This window comes from Ictidomys tridecemlineatus, chromosome 1, assembly GCF_052094955.1.
Source record: "Ictidomys tridecemlineatus isolate mIctTri1 chromosome 1, mIctTri1.hap1, whole genome shotgun sequence".
Lineage (NCBI taxonomy): Eukaryota > Metazoa > Chordata > Mammalia > Rodentia > Sciuridae > Ictidomys > Ictidomys tridecemlineatus.
Window position 1 is genome coordinate 32,039,051 of NC_135477.1, and position 26,711 is coordinate 32,065,761.

At 32.8% G+C, this 26,711-nt stretch overlaps 1 protein-coding gene across 2 annotated transcripts in view; it reads right to left on the minus strand.

Annotated features, from left to right (window-relative positions):
* Window positions 1-26,711, minus strand: part of Tbc1d12 (TBC1 domain family member 12) — an 81,056-nt gene that overhangs the window by 12,809 nt on the left and 41,536 nt on the right. For both annotated transcript variants that reach the window (XM_078037863.1, XM_078037859.1), the window contains exons 3-7: window positions 22,276-22,391; window positions 11,670-11,752; window positions 8,681-8,798; window positions 6,701-6,807; window positions 1,514-1,594 (exon numbers count right to left, since the gene is read on the minus strand). In XM_078037863.1, the coding sequence (XP_077893989.1) occupies window positions 1,514-1,594; window positions 6,701-6,807; window positions 8,681-8,798; window positions 11,670-11,752; window positions 22,276-22,391 (505 nt within the window). The remainder of the gene's footprint in view (window positions 1-1,513; window positions 1,595-6,700; window positions 6,808-8,680; window positions 8,799-11,669; window positions 11,753-22,275; window positions 22,392-26,711) is intronic.

The window sequence follows — 26,711 nt, forward strand, 5'->3', positions numbered from 1 at the left end:
TTAAAGAAACATAATATAAAAAAATAACCAAGTGAACATTCTACAATTAAAAATATACCACCTAAAATTAGAAATTCTTTAGATAGATTAAATAATATACTAGATAGAAGAAAGGATTAGTAAACTTGATTACAGGTTAATAAAAATCACTCAAACTGAAGCAGAAAGAGAAAAAAAATTAAAGTATAAGAGGCTTGTTAAATGGTCTACCATAAACATAACTGAAGTACTAGAAGGAGAACAAGAGAGATGGAGCTAAAGTAATATTTGAAAAGATAATGGCCAAAGAGTTAAATAATAACTGTAAGTTATAAATACTCAGGAAATAAGAAAACTGTGATTAAATAGAACACTACTTGTGATTTATATTTTAAACTTTTTCTATTTCAAGGGTAATTATGCAAAATTTTAAGTCATGGGATAAAACTTCTATTTTAAGTTAGTAGGCAAAAATATTAAGAATTCAAATATCTTACAGAATAAAAAATTCAATTTCTACCAAAGTGCAACTTTATTTACTCATAACAAAATATCTCAGAAGTTAGTTTTTAATTTTAATTCTTACAATTTTGATGCTTCATAACAGTTTAAAAGGAATAATGAAACAGTTGAAATCCTACTTGTCTAAAACTTGTACATCTTCACCTTCCTTGTACTTTTAATTCCCCACAAGTAACTGACATAGGAAACAGGACTTAGGATGATACTTACATAAACACAGAAATCAAGCCTTCTCCCTAATGTTATTTAGTAAAATTTCCCCACCCTAATGTTCATTTTTTAAAACAGAAAAAAATTTAACATCCTTCTAGAAAACCACTATAAGATAGGCACCATTTTTCTATCCAAAACTGTGTTCATTTTTAAGTTTTACTTACTGGCAAGAGAAGAGGGTTTGCTTTCTATAAAATAAACAAATATATAAAAGTGACTGACAGAAAAACTGTTCTTCATTATTAAAGCACAGTAGATGGTTAAGTAAATTTACTTAAACTCAATAAACTATGATGAGAGAGAGAAAATCCTCTCGTTTTCTCCAAAATGCTTAGGGAAAAAAATTGATGAGAGTAGAGGGAAAGAGGGCTATGGGTGAGTTAAATGAACAAAGAATAAGGCACAATAAGAATTATAAATATTGGGGAATAAGTGAAAGTCAGTGGATGGGGAAAGACAAGAGGTCACAGTGAGAGATAAAGAACCTCTATCCTTAAGTAAGAGTTTGGCCTAAAACTACTTCATTGCTTTAACTGCTATGATTTAAATCCTGAGCCTTGGAGTACAACAAATCTAGTTTATATAACCCAGATTCTCTGCTTACAAGTTGTTTAGCTTCTCTAAGCCTCAGTTTTCTCTTGTATAATTCAGAATAATAAGTATGAAAAAGGTTATTAAGATTCAATGAGATAAAGTATGTAAATCAGTTACCACAGTTCCTGGCATATGGTATAAAACCACACTATTATCTTCAGTAACTAGATTTTCATCCTGAAATTATTAAAGACAAAAATCGCACCTTCTGTATCATTTTCTGAACTTGATTCACTGAAGCTTTTCCACCGTTCTTTTGCTCTTGAAAGGAAGATTTCATAAAGTTCTGGGGAAAAATTTATAAATTGTAAGAAAGAAATATACTCACATATTTTCATTCTTTACCTATTATAGGTCAGGTCTCCCTGGTGTAGCAGATATTGAAAAAAAATAGTACTTAAAAACACTTAATTCTACTGAAACTACTCATTATACAACCAGAAAGACAGCAAATAGAAATGCTGGTGATTGATCATTCAAGAAGTTACAATATAGAATCCAAGTATGAGGCAGGAGGAATGCCATTTTGCTCAGGGAGTGCATAATTTTTGGAGCTAGTTAGACCTAGATTCATATTTCAACCCTGCCACTTAATATCTGTGGGACTTCAAGAAAGTTACTTAACTACTCTGGAACTTGGCTTTCTTCATCTGTAAACTACAGAAAAATAACACCTACTCAGAGGTTTACTGATGGTTAAACAAGAGATTTTATGTAAAGCTCCTGGCACTGTATAGACCCTCAATAAATGTTAGTTCTTGCTTTCTGCCTGTCCTTAAATTGGTTTCTCCATTATTATATTGCTAGCTAAAGTTACCTGTACTTCATGTGGAATTGGTCTAAAGTCTACATACAAAAATTTCTATCCCTATCTTTATACTTTATGTGCCCTATCACTCACTTTTTGAAAATGCTGTTATGATTCCATATACAGTCTCATAAAACTTCAGCAACAGAAAAATTGAAACACTTTTCTCAACTCTCAAATTTTAATTGTTTTTACTTTATATACATTATAGATATTTAAAACTACACAAAAATAGCAAATTTCAGTGATAGATAAGCAAAAAGTATTTCTTGCCCACCAACTTTTATGGATTGTCCAAAACACCAAGAACATTTTTTTACTTAAATTAACTTTTTGTTTTCTTTGCAGTACTGAGGATTGAACCCAGGGCCTTGTGCATGCTAGGCAAGCACTCTACTGAGCTACATTCCCAGTCCTTTTATTTTATTTTGAAACAAAGTCTCACTTAGTTGCCCAGGCTGGTCTCAAACCTGTGATCCTCCTGCATTAGCCTCCTGAATAGTTGGGATTACAGGCATGCATCACTTTGCCAGTGTAAATGAGTTCTTATTCAAAATTTATTTTTATTTTGAAAGGTAAAACATGGACATGATTTCTAAAAAATATGAACAGTACAAAATAATACAGAGTAAAAACTCAATTTCCTTCTCTGAGATACAACTATGGTTACCAGAGCTCCCATAAACCTTTCAAAGATGAAAATATGCATGTGAAAGTATATGCCCAGATGGCCTCCTTTAAAAAAAGAAACAGCAACAAAGTAGCAATAGATTACATGCATTGATCTGTATCCTATTTTGTTATTAGAAATTGTTCCACATTAGTAGATACGTTTTTTTTTTTTTTTCCTAAAAACACAGCATTCCAACATTTGGCTATACCAAAACATGTACTCTTATATTGCCAAGAATCAGAACATTATAAAATAACTGACTACATATATGTAAAACAGACTCTAGCTACTTTAATTTTTTCTCTTTTTTATTCACTTTTCATTAGTATTAATGGTTTGGAAAGAAATTTAAAAGGAAAAAATTAAACTTCACATTTCTATTACTTGTATTCAATCCCATCAATTTGGTAGAAGAGGTATATATAATTTTAAATTGTATGGCAACAATTATTTGGGGTTATCAGGTACCAAACTTTATCTCCATACTTTTTTTTTTTCTCTTTGGTACTGGGGACTGAACCCAGGATCTTAAGCATGCCAATTCACGCTTTTTAAAATTTCAAACTAGTTTTAAGTCAGGTCAACTTTATTATTTTACACAAATTTTAAAACTGCCTCAGAAGAAGAAAGCCTCAACAGAGAAACCCATTACTTTTAGAAGTCATGAAATTCATTCAGTAATAAAAATGCAGTGCAGTGATGCATCTCAGAACATCAAAGAATATCTCTCCAGGGAAGATTTTTATAGTTCCTATCTCTAATAAAGAGTTAACTGCATCTCAGTTTAATTCCATACCTGGCTCTCCTGATTTTATTTTTGAACAAAGAGAGAGCTTGAAGCAGGCCTAAGGATGATACCTTACACTTCCTAACAGAATACTTTGATTTCAGTGCATGTTTCTTTCACTTTCTGATTTTATGACAATGATGATACATATCCTCTCAGGACAGAGCACTTTCACGAAAAACAATCCTTTTCTATAGCTGACAGGATCTTATCCTCATTTTACAGATGAAGAAAACTAAGACTTCTAGATGTTAAGTAATTTGCCCAAGGTTACAAACCTAATATATACAGTGGAACCAAGATTTGAATCACATTTGACTGACTTTAGAGCCATTACTCTTAGCTACTGCTCTCTAGTGGTCATAAATTTCATGATTAAAACAAATACAATAAGTAAAGCATCAATTTATTAGTCATTCCAAAGTAAACAATATTATCTTATCAAAAAATAAATCAAAATTTAGAGTCCACACCACAAATGAATAAGAAGAGAATTAATTCCCTATTCCATTTCTAAATACATAAATGTTTGGTAGAGAAGACCTAAAATTATGTTGAAAATAAATGACTTATGTTACAAAACTTTATAAAAGTTCAAACATAAAAAGAACTTTTTGATTACAGTGTCACAAAAGGTTAACACCTATTGAACCAACATTATAATGTACAAATTACCAAGCTTTCCCACATTCTAAAACCAAAGTTATCAAAACAAAAAAGAAAACTGCAAACAAAGCAAAACAAAACTTCAAATTACCACTAATCAAGACTTTTAAAATCTAACTGAAATTTATGACTATAATATAAAAACATTTCCTTCCAATATTTCAAGCATAGAAAGCAAATGAAACTTGTGTTTTATTTGAAGAGAACAGCTACATAATACAGAATCTAACCTTCTCTAGGGCAAGTTAAATTTTCATTTAATTTTAGTTTTAATTAAACTTTTAATTCTTCTAAGCCCATTATCTCCTATCATCCTATATACAAGACACCTATAATGATCTCTAAAAATTTATAGGACACCTATAAAAAAGTTTGATTTAGGTTTTTACAGCTGTCTTATATAGAGGATAACAGAACATAATGGGCTAAACTCTACTTCTTTCTAAAAGTTCTTTAAAATAACATGTTATAACAAGGAAGCTTGTGAAAAAATTTAAAATCATAAATAATCATTATATCCAAAGTTGGTATCACTTTTAAAATTAAGAAAAAGATTTAATTGTTGTTATAATTCTGTCCATTTACTTATAATGCTGATTGCTGCAACGAACATCCTTGCAGAAAAGCTCCTATGCCAGTCCTGCTCACTTCTCCAGAATAAATTCTTAGAACTGGAAAAATATGTCAAAGATTATGTTTTTGTAGACTTTGGGCAAATATTTCTAAATTATTTTCAGTCATATCCCATATATGTAATTCTTTAATCCCTTAATTTGAGGGGTAGAAAAACAATACTTAGATATTCTTTGTTTGGTACTGGGATTGAAGCACTGAGTCTACATCCCCAACCTTTTAAACATTTTTTATTTTGAGACAAGTCTGGCTAAATTGCTGAGGCTGACCTGGAACACAATCCTCCTACCTCAGCCTTCCAAGTATCTGGGCATACAGATGTGTGCTACCATGCCTGGCTTTGATATTGTTTTCACATATACCTATAACTTGTTTTAACATATATCTTTTATTTGGCTAGCACAATGAAAACAAATAAATTACAATACAGTCAAGCTGTGGAATATAATATAGCTACAGTACATATGAGGTAGACTTTATGTACTAACATGGGATGTTCAAGATAAATTAGTGTGAAAAAACAAGCCACAGAATAATCTTAAGGCATAAACTACTTTAAAAAAGATTTTTTAGTTGTAGGTAGACACAGTACCTTTATTTTATTTAATTTTATGTGGTGCTGAAGATCGAACCCAGAGCCTCACAAGTGCTAGGCGAGCACTCTACTACTGAGCCACAACCCCAGCCTGCATAAACTCATTTTTTTGTGGAAAAATAAAGAAAAAAGAAAACTTTAACAATGATTACATGTAAATGCACACTTTTTATGCACATGGAGAAAAGATCTAAAATATCAGATACCAAATTGCCTATAGTGCTTATAACAGAATTAAGAATAAGAGAGTTTGGATTAAAGACACTTAAAATGTCTGAATTTCATTACTGCTTGCATTTTGGGGCAGGGGTAATATGTACTGGGGATTGAACCCAGGGGCCCTTTACCACTGAGCTGCATCCCCAGTCCTTTTTATTTTGAGACAGCATCTTGTCTAAGTTGCATAGGGCTCTTCTAAGTTGCTGAAGTGGGCCACTAATTTGTAAACCTCCTGCCTCAGCCTCCTGAGTAGCTGGGATTACAGGCATATGCCATCACACCCAAAACATGCATTTTTTCAATAAATACAAAAAGAAAAACTTCAAAAGTTACAATAACAATATATTATCTCTATTAAGAGATCTTAAATCTTTCTGTAGTGTTGTCTAGCACTAACATTTTCATTCAGACCTATTTAGCACCATTTTGTTATTTTTCTATTCAATAGCATCATAATTCTATTTAAACTTTAATTCATTAAAACTACTTTACTTTTACTACTATCTGTCAAGGTTTTTAGAAACTTAAATAAGAAAACTCCTTGAGTCTCCTTACTTTTTCTGATTTTTAAACTTCAAAAATTTAAATTAAAAAAACCCAAAAGGACTGATATGGATAGAAGAGTAGGAAGACATTTGTAGCCTTTCTGCAGTATTTGGTTTTGAGTAAAGGGGAAGCCTTTGCACGTAGTCTATTTTCTCTGTCCTTGCATATATGTATTCATTCATTGCTATAGACTCTTAGAAGTTTTTGAAATTGACTAAATTTATAATATTTGAATGTCAAGAATATTACTGATAGATGTACACTAAAGGAAAAAATCACAATCTTATTTATATAATAAGAAATGTAGTAACTTATTAAGTCATACAAAGTTTGCAAGGAATGAAGCATGCTCTTAAAATGACATTTATGGTAGTGCCTTTTTAAAAGGCCATTCTACTAATTTGCTTTATAATTCTGGAAATGACTATTTGTATGTGTGGGAATAACTGAACATAGAATACAAACCAGGAGTGATATTTAGTTCATTTCCTACAGCTAGACTCCAAACTTTCCCACGAACACTAGGGGGCAATCCCTGCCACCACAATTCTCGAACTCTTCTTGTACTACGCCTAGAATTAAAGGAGGAGAAAAAAGGAGAAAGTTACTTTTTATACCAAAAATACTAGTTGCATGATGGTTTACCTACGGCCAAGTGATCAGATAGTTTTCATGAATACAGAGAGTTAAATATGTAACACATTCTTTCCTCTGGGTTTCATGCTTATAGACAACAAAAGCCTACAAAATATTCATTACCTCAAAGATGGACAATATTAATTTGAAGAGGGCTGCCTTTGACAGATACCCCTTAAACTAAAGATACAATAAGAATCAGAAATATATGGACAATTATAAAAACCAGGATAAGAGGGGCATAAAATGTGTGGCCAATCCAGTACCAAAAAAAAAAAAAAAAATCACAAAGAATCTACTATAGGTAAGGCCCTAGTTTTTGAGGGGCAGTAGTCTGCTGAAAGAGTGTAGGCTTTGCAGTCAGACCTGAGTTGAAATCTAGTATATTCACTAATTGTATAACCTTGGGCAAATCACTTAACCCTGTCTAACTTTGAGATTTCCTGTAAGATAAAAGTACTAAGAATTACATGTGATTACTTGTATAAAAACATAATATAACACTGTAGTCCTCTCACTTCTCTTCAGGGGATACATTCCAAATTCCTAGTGGATACTTGAAACCTCAGACAATAGAGAACTCAATATATACCATGTTTTTTTCCTAATACATACATACCTACAATAAAGCTAAACCTATAAATTAGGCACGTAAAAGATTAACAACAATAATGAAATTTTAACATTTATAAAAAAAATACTGAAATACAAATTACATTTTCTCTCTCAAAAAATCTGGTTCTTTTATCTTTTCAACTAAAGGAAGTACTTTAAGCATCTCTTTGACATGTTTGAATTACAGGCATCACTACTTTTGCACTTGAGGCCATTAATAAGTAAAAGAAGGGTTATTTGAACATAAGCACTGCAAGACCATGACAGCAGTTGTGATAACCAAAAACGCTATTAAGCGACTAATGGATAGATACTATATACAGCATGGATATACAATGTGGATATGCTAGGGAAAGGGACAATTTAAAACCAGGACAGAGTGGGATGGCACAAGATTTTATCATACTTCTCAAAATGCTGCATGATTTAAAACTTGAGAATTGTTTATTTTTGGAATTTTCCATTTAATATCTTCAGACTTTGACTGAACACAAGGTAACTGAAACTGCAGAGAGAAATGGATAAAGGAGGTCTACTCTATGTCTCACATTGTTAATATTCAACAAATCATCAATGTACATCCTAGACTAGGGACTGAAGAAGATATCCCCAACCCTCCAGTCCAGAGGGAAGATAAAGCATTTACAAAAATATTATCAAAAAACAAAAGGCAAAATAAGGCAGGAAGTATATTAGTCTCAAAATATGATGATGAGACGTTTACTGAAGAGAAAGATTATCTATAACACGTTTCCCTAATTGTGAGATAGGCATTTTAATAACACTTTAATACTTGATAAATGATCTTAAAATGAATATATGTTTGCTTGTTCTAAAACCTGCTGTTATATCAATAATGCATCTTACATTAATGGTATAATATAATGAAGAAAATTTGGTAAGTAAAGAGACTAAAAGTTTCATGAATCAACTAAAATTTTTTAGATGAGTTGCAATGGATAGGGGAAAGAGTTTGATAGGCACAGAAAATGGCCAGTAAAAGAAGTACATATTAGAAACTGGGGGATTTATAAAAGCAAAGACGTAAAGATAAACATGGAGATTTTCAGGCATTGATTGATTAGTGGTATAATTTAGCCAAAGCATAAGATACCTGATAGAAAGTAATAAAAATACAGAACTGGAAAAACAAGATGTTTGGATATGTACTTCAGGAAAAGTATGCTTACTTACATGACTTCCCAATTGGGCAGTATCTCATTGATCCAAATTACCATTGCACTTGCAATATTTTCTTCCTGTTTAAACCGTTCTTTCATTATTCTTTTTCTTTTATGTGCTTCTTTAATTTCTATATTAAAAAAGTAAGAATTATTTCAGTACAAATGAGCTAGATCAAAATCCCCTTCATCTACCTAACTATAAAAAAGAAGTTTTCTCAAAAGAATCTTGTGATGGTAGAGAAGAGGAAAGGGAAGATAGGAGAAGAAGAGAAAAAAAATGGTCTTGATTTACATAATTTTAAAATAATATTCTATTCTACAAAAGTAAATGGAGGGGTCGGGTTGTGGCTAGTGGTAGAGCACTTGCCTAGCATGCTTGAGGCACTGGGTTTGATCCTCAGCACCACATAAAAATAAAGATGTTGTGTCCACCGAAAACTAAAAAATAAATATTAAAAAATTCTCTCTCTAAAACAAACAAACAAACAAAACACAAATAAAATAAAGGTATTATGTTTAAAAACCTAAATGGAATAAAGACCATAAAAAGCATTCCCATAATAAATTGCTATTTCACATATTTATATTTTTACTTAAGGTACAAAGTAAAATCCTTTATGTATTAACTATGTAAAAAAGAAACAACTATGAGCAACTAACCAATACTCATTTTTCACAGAGGGGCTTATGAATCTCTTAATAATAAACAACATGACATTAAAAATCATTTTGCCAAGTTCAAGAATAAAACTTTTAAAAGGGCTAGAGCAGCTGGGTGTGGTGGCACATGCCTATAATCCTAGCGACTTCAAAGGCTGAGGAGGAGGATCACAAGTTCCAGGTCAGCCTTGGCAACTTAGTGAGACCCAGTCTCAAAAAAAAAAAAAAAAAAAGAAAAAGAAAAAAAAAAAAAAAAGCAGTGGTGGTAGAACAATCCTGGGTTCACTCCCAGTTTAAAAAAAAAAAAAAAAGATAACAGTATCCAAGGGGTTGTCAGTATTTACAATCAGACCAGTTCAACCCTTCTGAGTCTTAAAATTCTCTATATAATTCCATCACTTATGCTACAAACAACAAATTCTAATAAAAATTAATTAATTAAAAAATAAAAAAGAGCTGGAAAAATAATTTTGGTAGCACAATTAGTATACGAGCCCTTTTTGATATGATGTTTCACATTACTAATTAGATTGAAATAAAAAATTTCCCCCCACAAACTTATATTTGTAGAAAATAACATGTCTAGAAATCAGAGGTCAATTTCAGAAAAATAAATGAAGAGAGAAATAAATCATAAATCATATATATAAAGTTGTATATAATTTTAGAACCAGTGACGACTTTAGAGATCAGCTAGCCAAACTATTTTCAACCTATTTCATATATGCCAAAGAAACTATCTTGAGTGGCAGGCAGGAGGATATGAAAGTAGCTCCACTTTCTTACATTTGTTTAATGTATTTAGATTTTATATGCAAAATATTCCACTGCTTTAAAAAAAATGTTGGTCTGGGGATGCAGTTCAGTAGTATAGTGCTTTTTTAGCATGCATGAGGTCCCAGATTCCATCCTAGTACTATAAAAAAAGTATTAAAGGGAGGCTTGAAAAACCTGATCTAGTCAACCTCCTCCCATATTCTACAGATTAGGAAACTAACATTAAGCCTATTTAGAGTATCAAAGTCACATTACGATCAAATAAGATGAAAGTTGTGGACTTTTGATTTCACAATTTAATATTATTTATATCATATATTTTTAAGGATCATTGAATTATCTATAACTATCTTAAATATTAATCAAATAGTAAAGTCAATGTTAGAAGCCAGTAAAATCTCACTGGGTATGTTAGAAATAGTTCAAATTCTGTATAGTAACATAAACTTAGTTAATGTTTAATTTTTTTTTTTTTGGTGGGGAGAGGACTAGGGATTGAACCCAGAGGCACTTTATCACTGAGTCACAGCTCTTTTTATTCTGAGACAAGGTCTTGCTAAGTGGCTTAGAGCCTTGCTAAGTTGCTGAGGCTGACCTTGAATTTGTGATCCTTCTGCTTCAATCTCCTAAATCACCAGGATTACAAGCGTGCGCCACCTTGTCCAGATCTGTGCAGGCATTTTATAAAGATATAACTGGCCTTATATATACTGTTTAACAATAAATAAGCAACTTAATTTCCAAAATATAACAAAACCAGAACTGTATACTATTGTAATATCCCATTTATGTAAGTTAAAGGAAAAAAATCAGTTGTTAATAGTTCTAAAAAAATATATTAGCTGTGTAATATTTTCTTTCTTTTTTTTAAGAGAGAATTTTAATATATATTTTTTAGTTTTCGGCAGACACAACATCTTTCTTTGTATGTGGTGCTGAGGATCGAACCCGGGCCGCATGCATGCCAGGCAAGCGCACTACCGCTTGAGCCACATCCCCAGCCCAATATTTTCTTAAAATACATATTTATCCTGAACTAACAATGGTCAGTATATAAATATTGTTAAGGTATTCTTATATTACTTTTTTGGACTGGAGAAGAAAATTAAAAAAGAAATGTCAGTTTATATTCATGAAATAACAAAATTTAAGACTGGAGAGACTATAAGTCACAAAAGTAGATTATATTCTCACAGCCACTTAAGAAGTTATCTTTAAATATTAAAAACTATTAAATATCAAAAATCTAAACATTGTAAAAAACAACATGTATGAGTAAATTCATGAATATGTTCATTTATAAGTTGAGACAGTAGGAGTCCAAGTTTTATGACTATAATTTCAAGATATAGACAGTTATCTTTCTCCTCTTGTTAGTTTTGTAAAAGTTCTTGCACAAAAATTATGCACTTACTCCTCTTTAAAAACAAACTTAATTATAAAAGTAGTAGAGAAAAAGAATTCAGTATCACCTTGAAGACAGAATTTATATATTTCACTATCTTCCTATCAAAATTAATTTATTAAAATCAGAAAATTAACTATACCACTTAATTTTATACCTCGTTTTTTAGCCTCAGCCACCATCTCATCATATTCTTGTCGATGACGTAAAGCTTCTTCCACAGATTTAGCAGGAAGATTTCTGGGGGGAAAAAATTACTTAAATCAAGCCAATTTTTCATTTTTTATTTCTGTGGTGCTGGGATCAAATCCAGGGCTTCACAGCTAGGCAAGCACCTCCAGCCCAAGTCAATATCCCTCCTATCACCATTATTACTAAGGATTAAACCCAGGAGCACTGTACCACTGGGCTACATTTGTAGACCTTTTTATTTTGAGACAGTCTCACTAAGTTGCCCAGGCTGGCCTCAAACTTGCAATCTGCTGCTTCAGCCTAGGATTGCAGGCAGGTGCTACCATACCCAGCCTATGACAATTTTTAAAAAGATTAACTTTTTATTTACTTTTCAGAGCCAGATATAAAGAATTTCTAACTTAACTTTCACATTTCATACATTTAGAAAGTGAAAGGATGTTAAAGAAGAATAAGTCATGGCATTTGTAGGTAAATGGATGGAGCTGGACAATATCATGCTAAACGAAATAAGCCACTTCCCCAAAACCAAAGGCTGAATGTTTTCTCTGATAAGTGGATGCTGATCCATAATGGGGGGTGGGGTGGAGGCTAGGGAAAAGTGAAAGAACTTTGGATTGGGTAGAGGGGAGGGGGTGTGGGAGTGAGAAGGATGGTGGAATGAAACGGATATTATTACCCTATATACATGTATGATTGCATGGCGGGCGGGTGTGGCTCTGCATCATGTACAGCCAGAGGAATGAGAAGTTGTGCTTCATTTGTGTATAATGTGTCAAAATACATTCTGCTGTCATGTATAACTAATTAGAACACATTTTTAAAAAGCAAAAAAAAAAAAAAAAGAAACAAAAAGAAAGTGAAAAACTAAAAAGAACTCTGTATTTTAGAACAGAGCCAGAATCTAGGTTCCTAATATTTATAGTGTATATATTTCATGTATCTAAAAATATTTATATATTTAAATATTTTAGACCTCAGCCAATATTTAAACCCACTTGCTAGAGTTTTCATTTTTAGTCAACTTTTTGAAGTATAATTTACATATTATAAAATGAATAAATACTTTAAGAGTAATTTGATGTGTTTTGACAAATGTATTTATTCATGTAATCAACACCCCAGTCAGGATATAGAACCATCCCATCATACTATACGTTTCCTTACAGCCCCTTTGTGCCCAATGCTTACCCACATCCCACTTTACAAAAACCATATCTCTAATTTCTATTACTTGTTGTTGCCTTTATTAGAATTTCACTTAAGCCAGGTGTACTGGTGCATACCTGTAATTCCAGATATGTGAAAGGCTAAAGCAGGAGGATTGTAAGTTTGAGGCCATCCTGAGCAACTTAGTGAGACCCTGTTTTAAAATTAAAAAAAAAAAAAAAAGGCAGGAGGAGGGAATGTGGCTTAGTGGTAAAAGCACCCCTGGGTTCATTCCCCAGTACCAATTTTTTAAATTTAAACTATTTTGTGTTTAATTTATTTTGTTCAGCCCCCACCCTTTTAAAAAAATATTTAGTTTTAGGTGGACACAATATCTTTATTTTTATGTGGTGTTGAGAATCGAACCCAGTGCCTCGTGCATGCCAGGCGAGTGCTCTACCACTTGAGTCACATCCCCAGCTCAGCCCCTTTTTGAAATTCATCCATGATGTATTAGTAAAGTATTTCTTTTAACTGCTGAGAAATATTTCATTTATCCATATGGAAGGACATTTGAGTTGTTTCCAATTTGGGGCCATTATGATTACCACTACACATAGTAATGTCAAATCTTTGTGTGGGTATTTGCTTTCATTTCTCTAGAATAAATATCTGAGAATAGAATTCTTGGATCATATGGTTAAGTGCAGGCATACCTTTCTAACAAATTGCTAAACCTCTTTCAATTTATTAGAGGTTTAAGATGACATTCTCCCTAAAATTTTGATAATTAATCATTCATATATATATATATATATATATATATAAAACATTTTTCATTACCAAATCAAATCACTGATTTAGATATATGAAAATGTAAAAAGAAATACATTTGTATATCACCATTTACCAAATGTATCATAGTAATGTCCAATTTTAGGAATATTTTTTTCTTTTCAACAAGCTAAGGTGAGGAAAAGCATGATAAATTTTTCCAATTTTATATTCTACCTTTTCCTCTCAAGTTAGTCAGATATTCAGATATGTTTTAGCAAGAACAAATAAAGCTTAAGAATTCTGCTTCAAGTCATAATAGAATAAGAGCAACTAAGTTTACCCCATTGTTTCAAGTAATTTTAAAAATGGCCAGGTCTGAAGATGTATACCTATAATCCCAGCAACTTGGGAGGCTGAGGCAGGAGGATTACAAATTCCAGCCCAGCTCAGCAACTTAGGCCCTAAGCAGCTTAGTGAGACTTGTCTCAAAATTAAAAAAAAAAAAAATACAAAGGGCTAGGGATATAGCTCGGTGTTAAAAAATTCCTGGGGTTCAATTCCCAGTTAAAAAAAAAATTAAAAAGGACAAAATATATTAAACAACAGGTTTCAGACAATCGATAACAGGTAACACAAGACAATGACTCTACAATTACTGATCTTACTGCCTGAAGTTTCCAGGTCTCATATTGGCAGAGGATAATTAAAAACAGGTCCCATGAGGCTTCCTGAGTTGAGGCGGCAATTGGGAAGTCCAAAATAGCTAGAAATTTCAGATCAGAAAACCAGAAAGAAGGGAGCTGCAGAAAAGTTCTCCTAAGTCTTTTGGTGTGTGTGTGTGTGTGTGTGTGTGTGAGAGAGAGAGAGAGAGAGAGAGAGAGAGAGAGAGAGAGAGAGAGAGAGAGAGAGAGAGAGAGAGAGAGAGATATTAAACTATGGCCAGGAAAAGAACCTCCAGAGAGGAATAGCTTGAATATTTTCAAAGATCACATGGGACTAGTCAGAATGTAAAGCCCTACTAAAAGAGTATCAGATAGTGTCCTTAGAAAGGCATTGCCTTAGGTAATTAGGACAATTAGTTATTAGTACAATTAGTAATTAGGACAAATTTGTCCCAGACTAAAGGTTTTTCTAGAAACACTCTAACAAAGATTAGCTTAAAAGGATCAAGCCAATTCCAAATAACTACATACCAGACTAAAGCCAAAAGATATACCTTTAGAAGAATACAAAAAGTATAGCATCCAGCCATGTAAATCACAATTTTTGGCATCCAATAAGCATTACCAGAGATGTGAAGAAACAGATAAATACAATCAACAGCAACTATCCTATCATATAATGGATGATAGGATTATAACACAAGCATGATGAAATACCTGTTATATACTATACACACATGCATACTTACAAGATAAAATAAATCATGAGTATGATGAGACCTAAGAACCTAAATAAAACTTTTTCTTTTTCTTTTCTTTTTTATTTTTTTGCAGTGCTAGGGATCAAATTCAGGGTCTCATACAAGCTAGGCAAGCACTCAACCATTGAGCTTTGCCCCCTAAACACTAAGGTAAACAATTTCTAAAATAAAAACACACAAAGTAATTTGACTCTCAGCAAATTACACACTGAAGAAAGAAATGGATGAACTTGAAGACATATTAACTTAAAAACTAGATAAAATGAAATACATAAAATACAAAAAGAGGGAGAGAAAGCCTAAATTATTTGGAAGATGTGGAACAACATCAAGCAGCATAACAAGCTTAATTCCCATCTCAGAAGAAAGGAGGGAGAAAGCAAAACAAACAAAAAAAAATTGAAGAAATAAAGGCTAAAAATTTCTGAAATTGACAGAAGACTATAAATATAAAGATTCATTAAGCTTAACAAACCCCAAACAAAAAAATGAAAACCACACCAAAGCATATGATAATCAAATTGAGGGGAAAAACAGAAAAATGAGAAACAGAAAAATTATTAAAAGCACTCAAAAAGAAGAATTCACTGTTAAGAGACTATCACTACAAGAAATATTTAAAAGAAGGAAGAAGAAAAATGACACCACAGGAAATATGGGGTAGTAAAGAGAGCACAGATGGCCCAAGGTATTACCTGGCAATAGAAATTAGCAAAATACTAGTTCTGCCTATTCCTAATCAACCACTTATAAGAAGCAAGGCACCAATAGCAGTGGCACACATCTGTAATCCCAATGGCTCAGAAGGCTAAAGTAGAAGGAACTCAAGTTTGAGGCCAGCCTCAGCAACTTAGTGAGGACCTAAGCAACTTAATGAGACCCCGTCTTAAAAATAGAAAGGGCTAGGGATGTAGCTCAGTGGTAAAGCACCTCTGGATTTAATCCCTAGATCCCTAGTACTCTCTCTCCAAGCTAAAAAAAAAAAAAAAAAAAAAAAAATAGAGAGAGGGAGGGCTGGAGCCAGCAGCAGAGCCTCTGCTTGCCTAGCAAATAAAATGAAGACATTTTGTCCATCTATAACTACAAAAAAATTTTAAAGAGAGAGAGAGAGAGAAAGAGAGAGAGAGAGAGAGAGAGAGAGAGAGAGAGAGAGAGAGAGAGAGAGAGAGAGAGAGAGAGAGAGCAGGAGCCAGGTGACTGCATATATGATACTTAACAATCATTTTTTGAAAACTAACAAATATAATGAGATTGACAACTAACAAATATAATGGTTGCCCTTGATATTGCTAGAGAAGATGAAAAAATGAAAGAATTAACTCAGGAATTCAAATTCCCAGCTAAAGTACCCAACACATAAATGACTGAAAGCATCTTTGTATGCTCTGAAGAAGACCCTTATTTTCCTTGACAGGCTGAAACTGCTGAAAAATCAGTTTATTCATGCAATCAGTTTCAGAATCTCATCCTGTAATTGGCTGAACTTCAACAAAATTGAAGTCCTAACTTCAAAGGTATTTCTTATTAAAGTGAGGGTACTGTTTGAGAAGGAATCGGATCATGAAAGTTGGAACGGAGATGTGTAGGAAAAGCTTGATGAAGCTGGGGACTCTACACCTCTAAATTCTGATGAGTAGAAGACACTTCTACACCATGGTAGGAAGGAATTGATCTCTGCACTGACTGAGCAAACAGTAACAACCTTCCTGGAGGCAGCAGACCTCCTCAGGACCCAATCTTTAACTCTTTTTGCTTCTAGACCTAAAAGTAGACTTGAACCAGAAGGCTGCTTAAGGTAAATTACCAAGTGAGAACCATGAGGAGGTACATTACATGCCCAAAAAACTATCTGAATTTTCTAATTTATACAGACAGAATGTGGGGAACACATATGAACATGAATATTAATAAAAGATACTAATAGATTGTGAGAGTATGGGATAATGGTAGAAACAAGGACTAATGTTGAATAAAACTGGATTAACAAATTTATTTATAAGGACTAAGGACAGATTCTGAGTTTAATGCTGATGCTTAGGAATTTAAAAAGAGCTCTAACAGTTGTTTAGTTGCTTGGCTAAAATATGAACCAAAAGACAGCCCACAGTGAGTTGAAAATGCCAGCTTTGATTTTTTTTTTTGAGAGAGAGAGAGAATTTTTAAAAAATATTTTTTAGTTTTCGGCGGACACAAGACACAACATCTTTGTTTGTATGTGGTGCTGAGGATTGAACCTGGGCCGCACCCATGCCAGGCGAACACGCTACCACTTGAGCCACATCCCCAGCCTGAGAATTTTTTTTAATATTTATTTTTTAATTTTCAGTGGACACAACATCTTTATTTTTTTATTTTTATGTGGTGCTGAGGATGGAACCCAGCGCCCCGTGCATGCCAGGTGAGCACGTTACTGCTTGAGCCACATTCCCAGCCCCAGCTTTGATTTATTGTACAGGAAGAAATCCAAAGATTTACAGATATTGGAATGTTAGGGTGGGGTTTCTCATTTAAAATCTACTCACTGGGGTTAAGAACTGTTCAGGAAATTGAACTTTTCAGGTAGTTCTACATTGGATTTTTTCATTTGGGTTTCATTTTTTTCTTTTTCTTTTTTTTTGGAAATTAATGTTTAAAATACCTACATACAACTCTTAAAATAGCACAAAAACACTAACTGGCTTATTAGTTAACCTAAGTAGTGGTGTCACCTTCTTCAATCATCATTTTTGCAAAAATCTTATTGTACAGTAGGTGTTCAATGATTATGATCCAAAGTTGAATGGACCATATAGCAAATATCCTATCAGTCTTTGACAGTTTGAGAAAGAGAAGTAGTAGTATACTCTAAGTAACTTTATGCTATACAATGAATAAAGCAGAAAAACACATATATACATAGAAGGCTTTGGGGTAACTCACTAATTTAGTGTTCATCTATCTGGAAAAGTATTTTAAAATAGAATTTTTCAGTCTTAAAAATCAAAGGATGAATGAATATAATCCATCAAAAAAGATTACGTACCTCACTCAGCATTCTTAGGAACTACAAGAAAAAGACACAGCTTAAATATGATTCTTACCTTTTATAGAAGTGTAAATTAGTTATGGAGTTAAGACAAGTAACCATAATGAAAACTAAGATATCATTTGTTAAATACATGGTACAATCATTTGCTGCTATGATCACTTTTCAAAGGTATCACATAAAAACCTATACTTTTGGTCACTCTTTTTACTTGTATCTTCAGGAGTTCTACTATTTTGTTTGGCACTGGTGTGTAAAGTAATTCAGTAAAAAAGCTAGAAGAGGGGTGGGGATGTAGCTCAGTTGGTAGAGTGCTTGCCTCACATGCATGAGGCCTTTTTTTTTAAAAAAAAAAAAAAAAACAACATTATTTTTAGTTGTAATTGGACACAATACCTTTATTTTGTTTACTTTTATGACATGCTGAGGATTCAATCCCCAGAACCACACAAACACACACACACACACACACACACACACACACACACACGCAGCAGCAGCTAGAAGAAAGAAGGAAAGAGCTTTACCTACTTTTTTTTTTTTTTAATGTGCTATAAGCATCAGTAATTCAAGAAACAGAAGAGACACAAGGCAACACAATCAGTTCATTTGGATAGTTTTCTTTTTCTTCAAGGCTATCTTTTTATTTTTTAAGAGAGAGAATTTAATATTTATTTATTTTTTAGTTTTCTGTGGACACAACATCTTTGTATGTGGTGCTGAGATCAAACCTGGGCTGCATGCATGCCAGGCGATCACGCTACTGCTTGAGCCACATCCCCAGCCCAAGGCTACCTTTTAAAAAAAAAAAATTATTTTTTAGTTGTAGTTGGACACAATACCTTTATTTTGTTTATTTTTATGAGATGCTGAGGATCAAACCCAGGGCCTCGCACATGCTAGGCAAGTGCTCTACCACTGAGCCACAACCCCAGCCTCTCTTCAAGGCTAGCTTGATTTTGAAGGAGACTGGAACGGAAACAGGCAGAGGAAAAATAAAATTAACAAAAGAAAAAAATTATAGAAATTCCCATATTTGAAATCCTCTAAATGAGACTTTAGATGATTAAAAGCTATAATTTTTCCATCTGTAATGAAAAGTTTCAACTACAAAAGCTTGTAAAGTTCAAGTTTCCAGAATACATTGAAATTAGAGACCAAGAAAAGAAAAAGTAGAACCATCACAAACTTCCTTTGCAGGGAAACTCCTCCTCTTTATATTATCACTGTGGCCTATGGAAAAATAAGCTTGCAATATCAATTGCCCGCTGAGGAAGAACTTCTCTTTTTGCATATGTCTGACAGATGACTTCATAGCTGAAACAGTGGCATTACCACATGCCCAAAAAGCAAGAAAGCTATCTTGAACCCACCTGTACTCACAAACAGAAGAAACCTAAAAGTTACACAGATCTGTGCTCCAAACTTCCCAGTCTTTGACTGGACAGATGTTAGCTGGCCCAATCTACTAGGAAGGTATTCTGGAAGAGATAAATTGGGAGTTTATTCAGGTTGTACCTATCTATTCCTGTCTGGTTTTATACTCAATAAAATTGAAGTTTTCCTTCTTTTCTCTCTCTCTTTTTGGTGCTGGGGCTTTGTGCATAGAAGGCAAGCCCTCTACCAACTGAGCTATATCCCAGCCCATTTTCCTTCTTTTCTCTGAATCTACTTTTCAACTGGTTATACTAGAAGGAGGGATAAATAATTAAGCACCCTCATATTCCAACATCATGTAAAGGTTCTGTTTGTTAGCTTTAGTTATATAAATGTGAGTCACATAAATCACTCCCTGCCAAAAGACCTTTCAAATTTAAAAAGATAAAACAAAATTATAAATCACAGCATCTTAGATTTGAGAGAAATAGAGATCAATTTAATTCACAGATGGGCAAGCACACAGAAACAGAAAAAAGCTACATTATTTATTATCATTAATAAATTAATTTTATATAGTTCAATAGCAGAGTCAAAAAGGGAAGTGCTTTTTAAGCTGCTTATACCTTTTTGGTACACTGAGATCTTTTCATAAGGTTATGTGTCTTGTATATTACTTGAAGTCAATTTCATAGAACATTACTTCTAGGAACTGTGTGCACAAATCATAAGAAAAGTTTAAAGAAGTAGAAATCACTGAAGATTTAACAAGTCAACAAAGACAATATAAAAGATAAGCCTTAACCCTTAAAGTACTGGGTAGGTTTGAAATAGAAATAAGATAATGGCTTTCCAAGTGAGCATAATAACATGAACAAAAGCATGATGGCAAGAAATAAAACAGAGGTGTAATATATACTACAGTATGGTGTAAAGAAACATTGTTTAGAACAGAACTTTGTAGGGTATTTTCATAAATGCCCTCTGGTAAGAAATTATCATTCTTGGTAAAAAAAGCATAAAACATTCTGGATGAATTTTAATAAGCTTAGAAAAACTCTTCTGGGAACTTAATTTATCTACCTACTCAACTGACAGTCAAGAGTCTAAAGAGCTTTAACCAAATATTCTTTTCTTGCTTTCTCTAACCATTCTTGCTTTTCTATAAATGTCTCCATCAAGAAAGGAATCTTTGAACTGGCCTGCTTAATTTTCATACCTCACAGTAAGTCTGAAATAAAACTTTCACATGTTCTCATGACAAAATATCTTAAAAGCTTTTTTTTAACAATTGAAAAATATAATTATCAAATCAAAGAGTTGTATCAAAGTCACAATTTTTTAGTCAGAAGGAATTTTAACCAAAATAAAAACAAGAAAGGCTAAGAATGTTCACAATGGAAAGAAAAAAATCTAATAAAAAAAATAATACACCCTGAAAGCCCAAGGAAGGTGAAAGGAGTTAAGAAACAAATGGTTTGCTTTAGGGAGGTTATATTTTGATTCAAAATAAATCTGACAATATTTTGAAGAACAGCAGCACTGTAGAAAATACAAAGAAGTTCAGAGCTGAGAAGAAAAGAATTTAAGATGTTTTTCTGGGTATTAAAATTAGATTCTTAGGCTGGGGCTGGGGCTCAAAGGCAGAGTGCTTGCCTAGCATGCATGAGGCACTGGGTTCAATCCTCAGCACCATATAAAGTAAAACAAAGCATAATAACATGAACAAAAGACATTGTGTCCACCTATAACTAAGAAAATTTTAAAAATTAGATTCTTACTGGGGATTAAACTCAAGGTCTTGTGTAAACACACACTCCCATCACTGAATTATACTTCTAGCCCCTCAAAATATATTCTTCTTTTCCCCCAAAGAATATTAATATTTATTTGACAATAGCAGAACACTGCAATGGCAATAGCAAAGCCATACTGGTACTGCATGTGTCATAGTGAACTATGGGTACTCTCAAAGAAGTTGAGACAAGGGGAAGTTTTTAAGGACAAAAATGAGGAGAATCACATTAACTATTTTGAAACAATAATCTTTGAGGTTGAACAGAAGCTGCTGAGCAAAAGTCATTGTAGAAGTATTCTCTTTTTTTAAATACATGACAGTAAAATGCACTCAAAATACATTCTTAATCATATATCAACTGGTTGACATTCAGTAGTCACATGGTATAAAGGGCAAGGACAAATACATCTTAAGTACATACTAAATGACATGAAAAAAAAAGATAATTTCCCCATGATATTAAGAAGCAGAATGCTGAAACAGAGACAAAAAGAGCCACATTTTGTTTTTGAATTTGTTTTTATGATGGGGTCTTGATATGTTGCTCAGACTGGTTTTATTTCCACTGAGCCACATCCCAACCCTTTTTATTTTTCATTTTGAGACAGAGTCTTGCTAAATTGCTAAGGATGGCTTTGACCTTATAATCTTCCTGCCTCAGCCTCCCAAGTTACTGGGATTACAGGCATGCTCCACTGTTTCCAGCATGCAGACTGATTTTGAACTTGTGAGTTCAAGTGATCTTCCCACCTCAGCCTCCCAAGTAGCTAGGACCATAGGCACCATATCTGGCAAGAGCCAAGATTTTGTTTTATATATTGACTTATAGATATTTCTAGAATATATGCCTAAGAATTGAATATCATCAATATGTTCTCTCCTATTAGGATACACGACTGGGATTTAAATTTTTTAAAAAATTGTTTTCTCTGATTTATTGATATCTTTTATGTGAAACAGTGAACAAAATTAAATCTAAGTTTAAAACACAATAGTGCTCTTGATGATCACTAAATACTTACGATGGTCGATCCTCAAGAATCAAGGCAGTGGTAGAAAGTGGCTCAAATTCAAAATTCTTTCGTCTTGAAGACTGAGGTGGTGGTTTACAGGTCCTCCCTGTTCGTGCTTCATACTCCTATGGTACATGAGATATAGTTTATGTAGAGATTTTCTCGATTTTCAGTTCATATTATTAAATCTGTATCATTAAAGATATTATAATAAAAATATATATGTCACAGATGATTTTGTAAAAATATCAGGAAGCTAAAAAATAAGTCATATTTTTCCTGAAGCAACCTAAATTATGAATTTATTTTACATACAAAGTATCAAAGTGTGTAAGGAGAAGAAAAGATAGAAATAAACTCAATTAGGAAAAGATTTAAGGACATGCTTTTTATTATCTTCTATGGTATCAAATATCCAAGTCCAGCTTTCAATAATCTGTAAGGAAATAAATCTATTTTCTAAAGCTTTAGTCAAATCAACCATGGGAAAGTTGAGATAGAATACAGACAATTCTGCTGTAATATTTTGAAAAGCTTTCTTCAGGATAACACTGAACCTCAAATAAAATGGTGGTTTTGGATTTTAACCCTCTGTGCACCTAACTACTATGAATATACTACTTACTCCATATTTTACACTTTACCACACATTTTATCCAAAAATATGGCCCAAAACTCTGTCAAACAATTAACTAAAACTAAGAAACTTTCTATAATGTTTCTCTAACTCACTGAAACTGATAATCCTATTAAAAGAAATAAATTAACATAATATGCTCTTTTTTATTTTTATTTTCTTTAGTGGTACTGGGTATTAAACCCATGGGTGCTTTACCACTGAGCTACATCCCTAGGCTCCCCCTTTATATTTTGAAAAAGGGTCTCGCTAAATTGAAAAGCCTGGCCTCAAACTTACAGTCCTTTTGCCTTAGCCTCTCAAGTCACTGGGATTCCAAGCATGCACCACCAAGCTTGCCTCTCCCTCCATTCCTTGGAAAAGGATGGTTATTTATTCTTAGCATATAAGATTTTGTTTTTGTTTTTGGCAGTGCTGGGGATCAAACCCAGGACCTCGTGCATTCTGGGCAAGTGCTCTATCACAAAAGCACATCCCCAGTCCCATAATATGTTCTTGATGAATGCATTTAAATTTTTCCATTTGAGCATTCTTTCATAAATGTTCATAACTTTATGAAATTTATGTTCCAAAGATCAGTAACAAATATACTAGCTTGGAATTTACAGAACCCACTCTTCCCCTTCTAAAAAACCAAGTGAGCATCTGATTATCAATGGGTACCAATGATATTTTTCATGAAATTCTCAAAGATTATTCAATGATTTTATGAGTCACACAAGTTGACTAGAGGTTTGAGACGACATTAATATATATGAAGAAAATGGTAAGATGTTTAATTTATTATGTTACTTAACTACCATGGCCTATAATTATTTTTATTCTAGTATTACATCTTCTCCATCTCTAGTATTACATCTCAAAGACTATTTCTCCCTGCTAATCAAACAATTATAAAATGTGAATCGATGGCTCTATCCCTCTTAAAAATTTAGTGAAATTGATGGGGCTGGGGTTGTAGCTCAGTGGTAAAGTGCTTGCCTAGCACATGCGAGGCCCTGGGTTCGATCCTCAGCACCACACACACAAAAATATATAAATAAAATAAAGGTCTGTGTCCAACTACAACTAAAAAATAATTTTAAAAAAATTTGGTGAAATTGAACCCTAATCTTATTTGAGATAAACTGTTTTTAAATGACTTATGTTTTCTTAGTAATTCTCTATGAACTTCATCTTACTTTGTGATGCTACCCACTGTTTATAAAGGATTGTATTATAGTTTAACATTCACCTTTAGTTCTGTATCCCTGCTTCCATTTATTAAGTCTATACTCAATTAATCTGAGAGTTCCCTTGCTTAAGTACACTGATATTTCTCCTTTCTCAAATTATTTAGAATTATATGTGCCCAAGTTTATGAGCACTTATTACAAAGAACCATACAGCCGTTCTGAGTCAAAAGTCATAGGGTCATTTTTTTTTCTTTTACAATTTTCTTTCCTAACATTGAGGATATATTCCTAATGTTCAATGTTTGTTTTTTTCTTTACCAATTTCAGAGTAACAGATTCTTGTTCTGCTATTAATATAGAATGTTATAATTCAAATTCTGTATAATTTAAATAGTACTTTGGTTTCCTACATTGTGACTCAGTTTCACTGAATTCAATGCATATTATCCAATTTGGCAAACAAGTGCCAAATACATACACAGCAAATTGAACTTCTAATTAATATATTAATATTAATAGCAACTAGTACTTACTCACACTATGTATCATACACTGTAAACACTTAGCACATTTAATTCTTAACCCTATCAGACACCTCAAAGTAAAGGAAAATGGGTACACTCACTTGCTGAGTATGTCATATGTAGCAGTCAGTCTACTCCAGGGCCTGGCTTTCAAATATTTACTATCTTGCTATATTAACAGTGAAGTAACCATTTATGACAATTAAGAATAAAGAGACTGACAGAAATCATTCAGTGAAAGACTCAGAGGAACTGGGACTATGAGGTTTAGCTGAATGGTGAAGCACCTGCCTAGCATATGTGAGGGGTTCAATCCCCAGCACCAAAAAAAAAAAAAAAAAGAAAAAAGAAAAAAAAAAAGAAGCATGTGGCTGGACAGTAGCTCAGTGGTAAAGTGGTAAAGCCTCACATATGTGAGGCACTGAGTTCGATCCTCAGCACCACGTAAAAATAAAGAAGTAAGAATTGTTATGCATTCTGCTGTCATATATAAATTTAAAAATAAATAAAGATATTGTGTGTCCATTTACAACTTAAAATATATTTTAAAAAGTAGCAGCAGCAGAAGAAAAACTCATAGCTCAAAGATATGAATCAGGCTGACAATACTCGAATCACTGATCCATCTAAATATTACAAAGAGAGACCATCAGGCAGTATGTGTGTTTCCTGTAAGATGTAATATGAAATACCCATCACCAATTCCTGAAATATTCTTAACAACAACAAAAATTCAAACAAATAACATTAAGCTGATAAGTTGGAGAATTGTGTCCTCCAACAAGATAGCCAAAAGAAATAACCAAATTAAGCCATACATATTCTGTGTAAATAATTCACAGGAAAACATGAAGTAATTAAATTATTAATAGGTTTTCCTTTGAAAAGGCTGGATTAGAAATGAAAGGCACTTGTTTAACTTATTCAGTATTACTGGACATTAGTTACAACAAAAAAATGATATAATGTGTAAGAGATCACTCATGGTTGGTAATGGACAAAGTTCTTAATAAAAGGGTGGGATCAGAACTAGGGCAAAAAATGATGAATGTTATTTAAATATGTAGAAAATATTGAAATGGAACCCGCAAAGGGCAACATGAAAAGGCATAGATCAGGGAAACACATTAATCTTACTGAATAGGAAAAATGGGAAAATAAGATTGGAAAGGTATAGGTTAAATAATAGGAGCCTTTCATTTGCAAAAATATTTAGACAAAATTCATCATGAACAAACTAGAGAAAAAAATGAAAGTTTAGGAAAAGCAAAGCTTTGATGAAAATAGCCTGTCATAAAAAATTAACAAAGTAAGTACATATTTAATATAGAATGCAACTCAAAGTGAAGCAGCTAGAATATCATTTTATGTATCTACCTGAAGAATGACCTTTGTATACACAGAACTGCCACTCAAACATTTCACATGAAATTCAGAAGTTGAAGTCTACCATTTCCAAACATATATGCTTACAAAAAAATACTAGATTTCTAGAGGGCAATAATTTAAAACATAAAAACATGGTATTAATTCATTGTTATCTGAAAATTATTTAAATCCTTGAGTAGCTCAAGTATTTGCTGAATAAATTAAGATACCATTCTAAGGTGATTAGAATTGTGAATTATTTCAGAAATAGTAAAGTATCAAATACCAGCAATTTCAAAATTAATTACTATTTATTAACTGAAATGTTTTTATTACAAATAACAGAAAATCCAACTTAAACACGTTCAGGTGAATTCATCAGATATTAGGACTAAATATTCCATATGGTTAGCTATAAAACTTTGGAATTTTTTGACTAAGGTGTACAAATACCAGAGTCTTTGCTTCTCTAGTATTCTCTCAGGAATGCACTCTATCATATTATTTGAATATATGATTAAAAATCTAAATAAGTTTTCACATACATTCCTAAAACTTATATGTGCAAATTGGCAAAAAGGGGAAGGGGACTACAAGTGTGGTGCAGTGATGGAGCACTTGCCTACCATGGGCAAGGGTTGGAATCCCAGCATTGAAAAACATTTTTTTTTCTTCAGAAACAGAGTACAGACTTTTGCTTAGTGAACTGGGTAATTCACACCAACTTTCTCACTGAAGACA